The 14,920-nt window shown below is 43.0% G+C and overlaps 1 protein-coding gene across 1 annotated transcript in view; it reads left to right on the top strand.

Annotated features, from left to right (window-relative positions):
* Window positions 1-14,920, top strand: part of LOC146981904 (transmembrane protein 132C) — a 171,538-nt gene that overhangs the window by 26,541 nt on the left and 130,077 nt on the right. The window contains exon 2 of the mRNA XM_085787535.1: window positions 13,414-14,302. Coding sequence (XP_085643661.1) covers window positions 13,414-14,302 — 889 coding nt within the window. The remainder of the gene's footprint in view (window positions 1-13,413; window positions 14,303-14,920) is intronic.

Here is a 14,920-nt window from a genome sequence, read left to right as displayed (position 1 = left end):
AAACAAGTTCTCGCAAGTACTGCACACTTATATTTAATAAGTTACATGTACTTACTTAATCAAGTTTACTTAACTCAGTTAGTTTAAGGCAATAAGTTTGCATATTTTTTTTGAGTAAAGTCAACTTATTATATCTTACAGTGCACCGAGACAGATGGTTAAAAGTAGTCCCTGGAAACACCTGTTATAGTTTGACAGTTCATAGAGAGTCTGGCCATAGCTCAAACAACACAGACTCAATGTGTCTGTGCATGTGTTTTACTGACAACTGGCACACAGACTTAAACTTTCTAGGAACTCTACAATATTTTTTCTGATTTTCCACCAGACAAGTTCTCTTCTGCAGCTTTGTGCATTGATGGTGTCGTACAAGCTGGCACTGCTATGAATTCCTTGCTCCGCAGTTGAAACGTTTCCTGCATCTGCACCTGTTCCTCTCTCTTCACATATTTCTATTCACTTTGAATGTGCTCAATTTTTTTTATTTATTTAATTAATTAATCTGAATGCACCATTCCGTTTGAAATGAAGACATCTATAATGAGCATTTATTGTCTAACAGTACTGCAAGTCATTATCCGGTCATGGTCAATCATCAGCGTAATTATCATGTGCTCATTAAACAATGAACCTAAAGTCTGGTGCTGTGTAAAACAGAAGGAGAAAAGTCTACACTACATCCATAAATGATGCGTAGCCAACAATCTCATCGCGGGGTGGCTGCGTTTATAGGAATTCAGCCTTGTCAGAAGAGCTCCAGGTAGAATTTATCATCCTATATGTGGGTGACCTTGGGGAAAGGTTTACCAGTAGATTTGGGGAGGGAGCAGTGTTGGATATGGAGGCACTTAAGCATGCAAAGACACTGTGCTATAGAGCTCTTTCCTCTACTAGCTGTTTTTCACACCTTTCTATAAATAAAAGGATTTGGGAGAAAATCTTCCCTCTGTACTGACTTTATAAACTGATTTAATTAACTTACGGATTTTACTGCCATCATCCAGCGGCTTCAGAGCAAACCCCTCGAAGGCTTCGTGATTGTGGCTTGAACAAAATTTTCAGTAACAACAGCTCATTGTGTGACTTTCTGAATTGACAGTCGTTGGCCTTGATGTATTTGTTGGGTTTGTAAAAGTTTGTAATTGATGTCTCTCGACCCCACGAGGAGGAAGAAAGAAAAAAAGAAAACATGTACCGGCTTGATTTACACCCACTTTCATTATCAGAGGCTTCCTCACACTCTGCACACTCATCAGACAAGCACAGTGCTTCATTGTCAAACTGCAGAATCACAGACAGGCGTCACCTTTCATAATCAATCTTCTTTGCTTGTGCCGATTATTCTCGCTGTTAAATTTTCGTCGGTTGCTTTATGTGGTGCGATGTTCACGAGATTTCCTGGTGATCGCGCCGAAAGAGGAGATCTATGACAGAGCTGAACAACATGGAAAAGTAAATTACAGTGACAATAAGTTCCATTTTTTTCCATGATAACACTGATAGTCATCAATCGCCATGTAATCCTCCCCTGTAATCCTATTTGTTGTGTAATTGTTGGATTTGTGTGCACTTGTCCTAACTCACTCACCATTAAACGTCCCTGTGCACTCGCAAAGAAGCCGCCTGACTCTGCCCTGCGAATGCCTCTGTATTTAGCCTGATTTACGATACCTTTTTGCAATAAAGGCCAGTGTGAGGGGAAGAGATTCATTAAGAAGCCTAGTTTATGTTTTAGAAAACTCCGGAGGGACCGCGGGAATACTGATTGGCACACAGATATGTGCTTGTCTCATCCCCCCCCCCCAAAACTAAGCCAAAAGCCCTCAGCTCTTTTCCCCTCCAGCCATGTGCACTGCTTGGCACAAAGGAGTTGCTGTTCTCAGGATGCCCAGGGTCCTTGCCACTCAGTCTGCAGTCTCCTGCTGAGATAGCACTGTTGCAGACGTATCAGGCCTCCTCGCAGCACCTGGAGTCCTTTCTCAACATCCCTTAATGACATCCCCACTGACCCCTCCCCGCCACTGACAGTGGAGCCTATTTGGGTTCGTCTTTTCCATCCACAGCTTTACCAAATAGGCCAGCGGCGCAGCATTGCAGTGTTTACTCTTCATCGGTCGATACTCTTTAATCCCCGAGATAATGCTTTCTCTCATGAACTCAAAATAGCTCTTCCTCCTCCCCAGTGAAGCCACAGGCCCATTACTCTTTATTAGCTCTTAGCGTCTTAAATGTGGCCATCCATTAGAGGCCAGGCAACAAACATCCCCAGCAGGTCCCTCAGTAGCCTGCCAGCGCACACACACAAGCCCGCACGCACGCTAATTTAAACAGAGCCTTAATCAAGAACAATTATTGTGCATTGAATTCAGCTCATCTCAAAGATAAAGAAGAGTCACCTGCACAGCACGTTCCCTTTGATGAGTTCTAAACTTTGTGTTGTGGCCCCGCCTCCCTCCTCCATGACTCTTACTTAGCGGCTATAGGCGTCTTCCACAGACCTCTATCTGCCTGAATGATTTCTCCTCTATGGAGGCTGGCATGAAGTAATACCATACTGTGTCATGTATTGATTCTTTTCCCAGTCCCCTTTTCTTGAATTTCTTGGTGGCTCAAAAGCATAAATCATCTGCAAATGATCCTTGAAGGAAATATTGTATTTATTATTCTTGACGCATGGTCACAAATTCAATAGCCCTTATTAACTGAACATGGTGAGAAATATGATGTGGGTAATTCAATGGGACTAGAGAGCTTTCTCTCATCCCTCATGTTTAAGACTGTCCTGCTTGGCATTCATGGTGAAGCCCAGAGTGATCCTGGGTCAGTACGAGGGTCAAAGGGAGTGTAATTGTAAACCTTGACAAAGGGTGTTCCCTGGACATTTACATTTAAACGCATTTAGTCGACACATGTTGGATTAACCCTTTTGTATGTGGTCATTGTGGGAGATGATTAAAAAGGGAATCAATTAGGAGAATCTAGCTATCACAGAAGGATCGCTTCACCTTTTCTCTGTTATTCTGTTCATTGTTGTTCACCATTTACCTTTTGCTCCTGCCTATTGAGCTTTCTGTCCTTGTTTCCTATTTCTTGTCTGCCTTGACTTGTGTGACGAAGCAGAAAGACACGCAGCCGACCACCGAGCTATACCCAGGCAGCCATTCACTTCTGTGTCCACCCATATTATTACAGCCAGGAGCGGGCAGCGGGCCTCTCCTTCCCTGGTGTCCTCAATTGTGGTTGTTCATTTTCTCAGCCACTGCAAGTGTGAAGGCTGCTCCTCGCTCCGCCGGTCCTATTCCAGCTCTACATATCCTTGTGTGGCAGCGCAGCAGTAGGACCAGTGAGCCTATATGAGGCTGGCTGCAGGAGGCGTGCTGCTTGGCTAGTTAACACTCATCTGGGACCTGTCTTTCTCCTCAGCAGATCTATTTCTGATGGAAACAAAAGAAAATGTTCACCTCAGAAACTGGAACGCTTAAATTGACTGTGTGGAAAAGGTGTCATTGGATATTTATAAGTAATAGCTAAAATAATTACAACTGAATGATTTCCTAAGGCTATCACATGCCGTATGCCTGTGTAGAAACTAGACAACACAGAGCAGATCAGTGCTGACAGAGATTGAAAATCTATTTCCTCAATGACTTCTAGATTGTCTTCCACTGAGCTGAGTTAAGCCGGAATTAGAATGTGTGCTTGTTAAGCCCAAGTATGTCTTTATCATCAAAATACTTTTTAAGATACTGTAGCTGTCCCATCTGCAGGTACAAGTAGGCCTGGGACGATAATAAATTTTGGTGGACGATATATTGTCCCACAAATTATTGACAATAAATGATATTATTGACACATTTTTTGAGAACAAATAAACCACTAGCCTAATATAATAATAATTTTTCATAATAATGCAAGTAGACCCTTTTAGATGTGATATAAACTTTTATTTTTTTAACCACTGTAATTGGAATGACAAGAACTTATATAGCTACTATCCTAAATAAATAAAATAAACAAAAAATAATAAACAGTGCAGTGCAGCTCTTCTGTCCAGTAACGTTAGACACCTGAAGCTCCACTTTTCATTCAAACAAACTAATGTGACTTCCACAGATGTAAGATTTCATCAATGAGACCAGTATTTATCTCCTAAAAAGTATTAAACCAGCCGGCGGTAAACCTCTAAAAACCTGCTGATACGTTTTCTTAGTTGTTTTCTCCCCCAATGACGGAGGTTGACCGGCCAGTGAGCTGCTGCAGACGGCTGCAGACTGTGGAAGCCCCGCTCCTCCTGCTCGCTGCTACCACATTAGCTCCAAAAACGTCGGAGGAAATCTCCTAACAGGCGATATGTGGATAAATTGACCACAGACTGGGGATCTAAACTGTGACTTTCTCGCATGAAAAAATATTAAAACTTTAAAAAGTGACGTGTTAACAGCACTGTAGCGAGAATTACAGTAAAATAGCTTTAGCTGCTTAGCTTTACAGCTAGCGCTGTCTGTTGCTGCCAAATGCATTCTGGGAAACAGATCCTGGATGACTGAAAAGAGGGTTCACTCCTTTCATTCTGCTATGAAACAAACGGCCCAGGTGCTGAGACCGATGCACAGAGTGAAGCCTCTTGTCATCCAGCCTGGTTGGAGGCCAGAGACCAGGAAAACAAATACATGCGCATGCACATGGCGATATATCGAGACCGGAAAAATTATCGAGTTCATTTTCATTTATCGTGCGATTAATTGATTTATTGATTATCGTCCCAGGCCTAGGTACGAAGTGTTAATGCTGAGATGTTTTGCAGGTATAATAATTACCATGCTCAATATGTTAGTATGAGCCTCTTAGTGAAGCAATTTAAAAGGAGGTGATGTTTGACTGAATATGAGCATGACTGTGATTTGGTACGAGGTCGCAGTATTCAATACATTAGATTGCTTTAATACAACAGTGCACTGTATTAAAGGTACATTGTGTAGAAATTACTCCCATCTAGCGTTGCGGTTGTCACAAGTAACTCAATCATATTTTTCATGCTGCATTCACGTGAAATTGGGTAGACGGCAGACGGACAACAGCCGCTGCACGTAACGGCATTAAACAAGCCTCTATGTAAACAAGTGGTCCGTCAGCACGAGGCAAAACAATACACGTGACAATATGTTGTCATGGCGATGTCGTATTGTTTACCTGACCCACGTTTTACCGGCTTTCTCTGGACTTCTGTGACTAAAATGACATCCTTGCTAGCAATGGCCGTCTGCAGGTGAATGCAGCATCAGTGTAACGCTCCATTCCTCCTCACTGTGTTACCACGGTCAAGGGCGTCAGTTTACTTTGAAAAGTGGTGGGGACAATGACCATATGCGCACCCCCCCCCCCGACGCCGCCGCACTGCACCTGGCTGACACCGTTTCCCAGACCGTCATAGACTACCGTTCTCAACCAGACTCTGGTCTCCTATAGGACCGGGTCTGGCTCCAAGTTTGAGCTAATAAATGAGCAAAGACCCGACCAGGTCCGACCAGTGTTTAAACCTCCTGGACCCTGGACCCGATGCGACTGGACTCACGAGCATTTTTTTTTTTTAATTGCTGGACCGCAGCAAAAAAAAAAAAAAGAAGCCCATTTGGGGCATGACAAGCTGGTGATCAGCTGTGGTCATTGAATTGTTAGACTACAGTAGGTCATTTCAATTTGCTCATCTGTGTTTTTTCCTTTTTATTTTATCTATGCGCATCGAGAGTGAGTGAGAAACAGAGAAACAGCGGGTGCACACCAGATGATTGCCAACCGGCAAAAACTGAAACGAGACGGTTATAGAGAGGAAAAACAAACTACAATATAGCCTATGTCCAAAAGACTTTGTCCCGTCGTCACGTGAGTGAGGAAGGATCGGATGGTCGCTCAGGTTTAGTGATGAGGAAACTGTCACTGTCAGCAGCTGCTCCAAACAGACACGTTACTACGGTAACTTTATTTTGAAGGGACAGATTAGATGTTGATTTCGTTAACAGTGACTTTGCACCCAAACATTAAGCATAGCCTATTGGGTGCTGTCTCATCCGGTACAATCAACCCCGCGTGGAGGCTCGCGTGCTGCCGCCCTTCAGTTCGGCGTCTGTTCTATTTTTCACGCGAGCCGTGAGCGCCGTTGTCAAGCTGGATAGACGCATCGTACCAGACAGGAAGTCGGGCACAGAAAAGGCGAGAGAATCCGGTCAATTTTCAAAATAAAATGATGATTACCGGTAATGAAGTTGTTGCTTGTCCGTCTATAAATATTTGTCAGTTGCGTCTGCACACGAGACACACACACATCCATACGTACAGAGCTAGAGACAGACCTGTGTGTGTGGAAAACCGAGTACAGACGAGTGGAGTCGATGTTTTCCCGGCGAGGAGAGAGCAGGAGAAGCAGCTCTCTGTGTAACCAGCCAAGCGGCTGCGAGGACGCGCACAGCCCCCGCTCCGGGCTGTGAGAACTCATTAATCGAAGCTACATTGTTGCGAGTTCGCTCCGACAGAAGCTCTGCGCCATGCACACTGTTTCAGCTGCCTATTTTGTCATAGTTTATCAACGTTTTTTCGTCATTCTTCATTACGATAATGTTAAGTTCATTTTGTGGTGGGGACAAAATTGTTCTTGACAAAAAGTGGTGGGGACATGTCCCCAGTGTCCCCAGCGTAAATGACGCCTTTTCACAGACGCCACCTCGACCTGAGCCGACAGCTCCGGTGTCTCCGCTGACTTTCCGTGGTTTCCTACCGTCACGCTGCCACTGAACGTAAAAACATGGCGACACCACATGGCAGCCAGCACCAAGCTTACCCGCTCCATGTAGATATGAATGATATGAACGGCTAATTCAGAGCTGAAAGGAACACTTCAGTTTGTTGATGGGGGGGATTACTGATTAATGAAAAACAGACATTTGATCCAAATAATTGATTTTCCTGAATAGATAACAGGAGAAGTTACACAATGTCCCTTTAACAAAACTAAGCATTAGTACCGGTACTGTAGTACTGAAACTGGAGCCTATTGACACCTAAAAACTTCCCTGATTAACACACTAGCTTGCTTCTTTGTGTGGTGTGTGCTGAAGTATCCAGGCTTGTTTCCTTCCCTTCATCCTCTTCTGATAATAAGGCATAATTTAATTCAAAGTTATTTCTAGAAATATAATAATCTCTGCAAAGTTTGTCACATCTTTGCAGAGCTCTTCGTTACCCAAGATCGATGACAACAGTTAATTTAACTAATTTGACACAGTGATAGTAGTTAAAAGTGTCACTGTGCGTTCACACCAAAAGCTTCCAAAGCGTCAAAAACGCTCGAGGGTGGGCGTCAGACAAGACAGCTCCCAAAACGGCAAATATTTTCACCCGCTTTGGCCGCTCGTCACGTGACTCACGTCAAAGTTCGATCGCGCTGGTCATTGGGGAGCCGAAATACAAAAAAAAGAAAAAAAAAGGCAGCCGACGGACATCTCTATTCTGACAGGCTGCCGCCGGTTGCCGGTTGCCGCTTAACCGCGTCATAGCTAATTACCCTAAAGTTAACCACGGCTCAACTTCTCATCTGGTGACGCTTTGGAAGCGCGGCGACGCCTGTTGACGCTTTGGACGCTCAGTGTCGCCGGGCTCTCATTGAAAATGAATTGACTTCCGGCGTTTTTGACGCTTTGGAAGTTTTTGGTGTGAACGCACAGTCAGTGCTGTTGTGCTGTGTATCTGCTCTGGCGGTGTAACTCTCGTCTAATCAAATTACTTGGAATTAACTGTTGCAGAAAGTTTACCAATCAGCACTAAAACAAAGTACAACTGAGAGGCTGATGGGAATGTCATTCATTTTTACTGATTTTGTCATAAACCAAAGTTACAGCTCAATGAAAAAAAATTAAGGAATCACCAAAGATTAATATTTCATCCTGAGGGTGACATGACTGTCAGTGTAAAAATTCAAGACAATCCATCAGCGATAGATGTCACGACCATTGATTCAACTGTCAATCATCAAGATATGCCAATCTGCCGGTGGTGCTAGTGGAAAAGTCATCCCAATCATCTGGGTACCATGAATGACAAGCTACTCTGTCTGTGTGTAGGATCCACACCTTGCACATTAATTAGTGTGTTTGGTTTGTGCACACTGCACTGGCATGGGTCACTCTGGGTGTGCACCTGTTGTTAGATGTAAATGCACTCATCTGTTCTTCTAACTTGGCTTTGATAATCATGGGGTAGGGTGTGTTCAGGAGTGGAATTGGTTGTGCAACATTGTGATATTGAAAACAGCAAATGAGTAAACATAGGCTCGGAAGTGCAATTTGAATCTTTTGGTGCGTGCATCATCAGTTTTCTCCCGTGTTTAGTCTACCGTGGTCCAGGCCGACACCGCCATCCATAAAGCTACGCTGCTATCTGCTCGTCAAAAAATGTCAATAACTACTTGTGTGTGTACAGTGTGTACAATGCCCATTCACCATTAATGTTTCATGAGACACCCGTCCACTGTATTTGTTATAGATGCTACAATCAGAAAGGGGCCTGCTGCTGTTCCATGAGGGAAACACTGCATCAACAGTGTTTCTATGTAGAGAGGGGAGAAGAAAAAACATTCTGCATTAAGACTGGAAATGAAGAGAGAGAGTTAGACTTTAGAATTTATCTGGCTCAGCATAATGCGGGCTATCCTTTTATTTAATGCCACACAATAGGGAACGTTAATTATACATGGTGTGGATCATAAAGTAGTATGCTGAAATAGACATTTTTCTCACTTGAATTATCATTATTTTTCTTTCCTTGTATTTTTATGCCAGCTCAAGGTTATGTGTCCCCTTCCCTTATATCATTACCCAACCCATTGTTCAATGTTCCTCTGTAAAGGACTGGAAGCAGGGTTGCCATCACTTCTCTGTAAAATTAACTGTACATCTAATACACTTAAATAATTGATGAAGAATTAGCAAATTTTCTTTTTTTTTTCCTTTTTTTTTCCAGGGGCTATATTTGCACATTACAGTATTTGTTTGCCTTAAATTTTATAATTTGATTAATTATTCCTTGACACATAGCACTTAAATTTCAAGACAAACAATACAGCTTCAAAGTGTTGTGACAAACCATGTCGCGCTTCATTAATCATTTAAGACAAATTATACTGACATTTAAACAAGACTGCATTAACTTTAATCACTTCAACTAAAAACTACACAAGAACTTCCCAAAATGTAGTTTTCTTTTTCGTACAACAAAATTCTGCGGCACATTATATTTGTTATGCCATCGTCCCTATACTGGATCCAGCGTGACGTGATGTCTGGTCCATTGGGCTCTACAGTATATCCACAGTAAATTCTGCAGACTTTAGTGTCCTGGGACAATCGTATGCTCCACTGGCTCCAACTGAAAAGTTGTGAATGTGTTCCCGAAAACATCTAGCTGCAAAGCAGTGAAATCGCTTGTGGGCCAAAAGTTGGGGAAAGTTGCAGGGGCCACAGCTGGAGAGGGCCCACACAGATTCCAAAGGAATGATTTTATTAAATAGGCACGCCTCGAGCAACTTTCTCTCCGGGGGTCCAGATATCTGAGCTGCACTGCTGCTGCTGCACAGACAAATACAGAACTACTGGTGGTTGAAAAGTAGGTTTGTATATTGTATTTTTAAAATTTCCTCTCACTAGAACAAAGGAGAGAGTGATTCATCTTCATAAAGCTTTGCACGATTTATTAATACTAATCCATAACGCGGCGCTTGCTGATTCTGATTATGTTGGATTTGGAAAGTTCCAGGCTTTATTTGGGTTGAGATTATTTTCCAATGTAAAAATTCAGTGTCAACTGGTTCTACAGTAAACACTCAGTTAACCCCCTGCATTGTTACATGGTTTTTGATGCATCCAGAAAGTTTAGTTGAGCAAAATCAATGTCCATCTCCGAATCTAAATGTCTGTAATTATTATATGTACTTTATGTTTTACGATTTGACACAGTGCAGACACACAGAGGCCCTAATTTGTATTGGATTTTCCATTTTCTGTTCCATTTCCTCTTTTCCACAACACTGGCTTCTCATTTATTAAGAGATGACTGCACTTTTAGATTTTGTTTGTACACAAGATGTGGCTCATTGCTTTGTATTAAATAGAATTCAAGTAACTCCTTTGATACATACCAGTCTGTCTTCTTAACAAGGTCGTTCTCCACATGTTTTTATTCAGAGGCTCTTCTCGTTCTTGTGTTGCACTTGTAAGGGATTCTTTCATTTTGTCAGCTTCTTGTGCTTTTTCTACTTTGCTGGTATCAAATAGAAAAAGAGCAGCCTTTCAGAGATTGAACAGTCATTTGCCCAACAGTGGATCTTTTCATCTCTTAGGATTAAATATGTATTTTGGTCTAAAATTTAATTGTTTCCCCCCCAAAAAAAAGAAAGAAAAAAAATCAATAGCCAATAGCGTCTTGTTGCAGCAACATTTAAAGTAAGTTAAATATATCAGTGGTGCATCCCGTTGACAGTCAGTCATTTAATATGCTTTTTTTCATGGTTTATTGATGAGCAGTGAGCAGTGACCACATTCCCAGTGAAAAACAACTTTTGGACACCTCTGTATGTAATCTTATGTTTTCTAGCTGTGAAGACAATAAATCACATTTCAGCACACAGCGTGAGGTAGTGGCCAGTCCTCTGGAGAGGGCTCTCTGCCTTCACTTTATCGGAGGCATGAGAGAGTCAGAGTAACATTACTACACGGGGGCCAGAGGATGACTTTGTTCCTGACTGCTCTACCTCGCTGGACTATCAAGCTTTTGGTTTTGGAGCAGCCACGTATATAACAATGCCTCTTGCCAACAAATAACACAAAGCTCCTGCTTGTTCAGGGAAAATACAAATTGCTCTGCGGTGCTCTGCTGCTCAGAAGGAGAAAGTGTGTACCCAGGTGTTTACTCAGTGCCAGCTAACTGATGCTGTAAGTGCGGCTGGTGCTGCACCTGGGCTGACAGTTGGAGACAGCCTGCGCCCCGGCGTCCCTCAGTGGGGCAGCGGCACCGAGGTCAAGAGCAGCATCATGAATCAGGAAATCAAGACTGATTTGTAAACTGTCGGGGTGTTGATTCACATAGGTGATGATACACAGGGGGGAGAATCCTCTGGCAGCAGGACAGGAGTCTGCTGATGGTGTGTAGTCACACTGCTGGTTGATCTGCAGAAGGTTACAGCTCACACTTACTGTGATTAAAGGGTTTTTATGTGAAGTTTAACCAGTGATAAAAAAAGGAGTGTGTGCCAGCCGCGGCGCTACCAAAGTCCTTCTAGGCCTGGGCCCACCCATTTTAGGCTGGGCCCACCCATTCTAGCTGTTCATCCAATAAGCATCCTGAGGAAAGTTTTGAGTGAAAGCTTCTCAGCCAATCAGCGGCTTCTACCCCGCATGTGGCGGATGTTCAAAACACACACAGCCAGTGTCACAGCTAAGCATATAAAGTCCGCTAGCTTAATGCTAATGTATAATGTAAAACCACATAGACGGGCTAACAGAAATTAGCATCGCTATCGCCATTTCGAGCCATAAAAAGCTGTTTTAATTCTGGATTTAGCGCTGTTAACACGTCACAGTTTAATATTTTTTCATGCGAGAGAGTCACAGTTTAATCCAGAGTCTGTGGTCAGTTTATAACTGTGGCGGATCAGGGCAGCGACTGTCACAGCTGCAGCAGCCGCTCTACTGATCTGCCGGGGGCCGGCAGCTCCGTCCTCATCCCAGGGAGAAAACGAGCCAAGTAACTTATCCGCACACTTTCAGAGGTTTACCGGTGGCTGGTTAATTTTTTTTTAGGAGATTAATGTTGATCTAATTGATGAAATCTAACAACTGTGGCAGTTTGTTTCAATGAAAAGTGAGGAGGACTGCCTCTGGTAGGCTAATCACCACATTTATGTAAATAAATAGGCTAAATGTTTTACAATGGACCGATCAGTCTACAATACATATTATTGTGTTAAGTATTACTGTACACGGCAAAGATGATTGCCACTTTATGACTTAAAATTGGTCGGTAGCCTATTTCATCAACTTAGCTCAGGAGTTTCTTGCTGTGCAGCCATAGAAATAGACGTGGTCCAGCGCCACGGGAGAAATAACTCTGAATTCGGTCAGTCAGTTTTTTTTTATTTATTTTTTTTACAACGTAGTCCTATGGCAGTGCTGTCCTCAGCGCTGCAGAAAAGCGCTGAAATGGAGATGATGATGACGCTGATTTTTTTTTTTTTTTGTCTTATTTTAACTGGCCCATCCAGTTTTCTGAAGGCCCACCCACAATCAAAATCCTGGCGCTGCTACTGGTGTGTGCTGTGAATATGTTTTTTTTTTTGTTTGTTTTTTTACAAACCTGCTCATTGAGGGCTTAATTATGTTTTGAAAATCGGCCATACCTGCTGTCTGGATCTCTGAACCTGATTGATAACATCTCCTCCTTTAGTTGGAGCATTTACACATATTTTCAGAGTTTCCTAATAGTTAGGAGTCAGAGGAATACATTAGCCAGAGCTGCAGGCTGGGCATGGTTAAGACTGATCTGTTTGTAGAGAAACCAAAAGGGTATTGACTGCAAAACAACACTTATTTTCTAACCTCATAAACTGATAGAAATGTTTTGTTTTTTTTTCTCCTAAAATGTGTTTAATCCACCAAGAGAAACAAATGTTCTCAATTATTGAATGTTGCATAAACACAAAGCAAACAAGCAATTGCCCAAATGAAATAAAATTGGCAAAGTTCTATCAGGAGCGACTTGTTCAAAGAATGAGTAAACAACATTATAAATATAATCAGTCATTCAATTCCAATTTTTATTACTGTAACAACACTGGATTATCAAAAAGGCCAATTTTCATTGTATTTCATAGGTTATTGGTGATCTTATTAATAGCTCATACTCATCTAATCTTATGACTGTGTCTCTCAGAGAGACTGTGTATCAAAATCTAGTTCTATTTTCTAAGTTTCCATCTTGCACGCATGGTGCATTCTCTCAAACAAAGCTCAATAAGGTACCACAGACATTGTCGATCAATTTGAGGAATAAGTTCCTGATGAATGGGGCCCAGCTGATAAAACCTATAGCTCTTTGGATTTATGGATTCTTTTCTTTATTATTTAATATTGCAGCCTCAAAACTTGCTGTAAGTCTTGGTTATGATCTTTCAACTCTTTCTTTTTATTGATTATTCATTTAAATCTATGTGTGGTTGTTAGTGACGTATACATATTGGCATTTTCATTTACAATTGTCATACAATAGTGTCTATTTGTCAAAGACAGCAGAGACAGCAGAGTAATTGTGTGAGCACACTAGTTTTTACTTCTTCCTCAAGGACTGACTGATGTGTTACTCTCTGTCTTGCAGTCGCCGACTGTCGAGTCTTAGAGGGATTGCCGAGATATTCCTCCATCCCCACATACCTGCCTGTCAACTACCAGCTGCTCAATGCTGACTTGGCGTTCTTCCTGAAGGAAGCCAATCAGGATTTCATGAGGAACTCTAGCCTGATGTCGCGGACTGAGCCCTTCTTCATCTACCAGGCCAGAAGTTTACCCACAGTGAACGCCAGCTACGGCCCCGTCTCCGTGGAGCAGCCCGTCCCCTTAGAGCTCCTACAGAGCCCGGGGACTTTCCCCGCCTCTTCTGTTTTTACCTTCAACTGGAAGGTGCAGACTTTTATCATGAACACTAGGATCCACCTGGCCAAGCCCAGAGTCCAGGTTCTGTTCTACATCGCGGGCCGGGACTGGGACGACTACAGCACCATCAACAAGCTGCCCTGCGTGCACATGTTTGCTTTCCACGAGACACAGGAGGTACGTGGCACTTGCCAGCTGAAAGGGGAGCTGGGGCTTTGTGTGGCGGAGCTGGAGCCGCTGGCAGGCTGGTTCAGCCCGCCCAGCGTGGTGCCGGGCCGCCAGAGGAGCCTGGAGGGGTCTGAGGGAACCCCTGTGGAGCTCTACTACATGCTGCAGTCCACAGAGGGAGGAGAGTGCCACTCAGAGGAGGCCAGGAAGGACAGCTTCATCCGCTCCAGCCAGGAGGGGCTGTTTGGTTCCTTCACCTCCACACCGCTCAGGAGGATCGGTGGCGTGAGGCTCTACCAGAGCCCCACACCCCCTCCTCTGGCTGAACACAGGCTGGATAATAACTTTATGGTCATGGTTCCAGCTACACCCATGCGACAGAGGGAAACCGTCTCTGCTTTTATCACGGTGTCAGCCTACTCTCCCGTGGCGATGTTTACTCTCAGGTAAGAGCGTTTTCTTTTTTGTTCTTCTGGCTGCAGACCGTCTGTTGACTCTTGAATGTTATTTTGTCATTTTATTCTTTCCTAAGGCAATATTCACACTAAAGTTTTAAAAAATGGAGACACTAAAACAAATGGAAAGTGGTCAAACCTCTTGCTCTTCTTTGTTTCTCTATTAGCAAACACAAACGCAGACTTCTGCAGGTTAAACCTCTACCCTGTCCTTTATGTCCTCCATGGTCACTCACATTGTTTCATTATAACAGAACATATCAACAGCATTCAGTTATTATAGATGACAATATATAATAATAACAATAATAATTTAATCTTTGCTCATAAACATTCCTGTTAACTAGATGAGTAGTACCGACACCATTAATTAAATCAGTATTGTTTGATGTTAATATAAAGGCAGACTAATGACAACAGCTTCACTGTGATTGGCAGCACTGGAATTCAAAATGAGTGATCAGAGAGAGAGAGTTAGGAGGACACACACACACACACACACACACACACACACACACACACACACACACACACACACACACACACACACACACACACACACACACACACAGCCTCAACCAACGCTGTGACAGCCAGTGTTTTTACATA

The sequence above is a fragment of the Trachurus japonicus genome, chromosome 9, assembly GCF_045865225.1.
Source record: "Trachurus japonicus isolate A0001 chromosome 9, Traja_1.0".
Lineage (NCBI taxonomy): Eukaryota > Metazoa > Chordata > Actinopteri > Carangiformes > Carangidae > Trachurus > Trachurus japonicus.
This window is presented reverse-complemented; position numbering and strand designations above follow the sequence as displayed.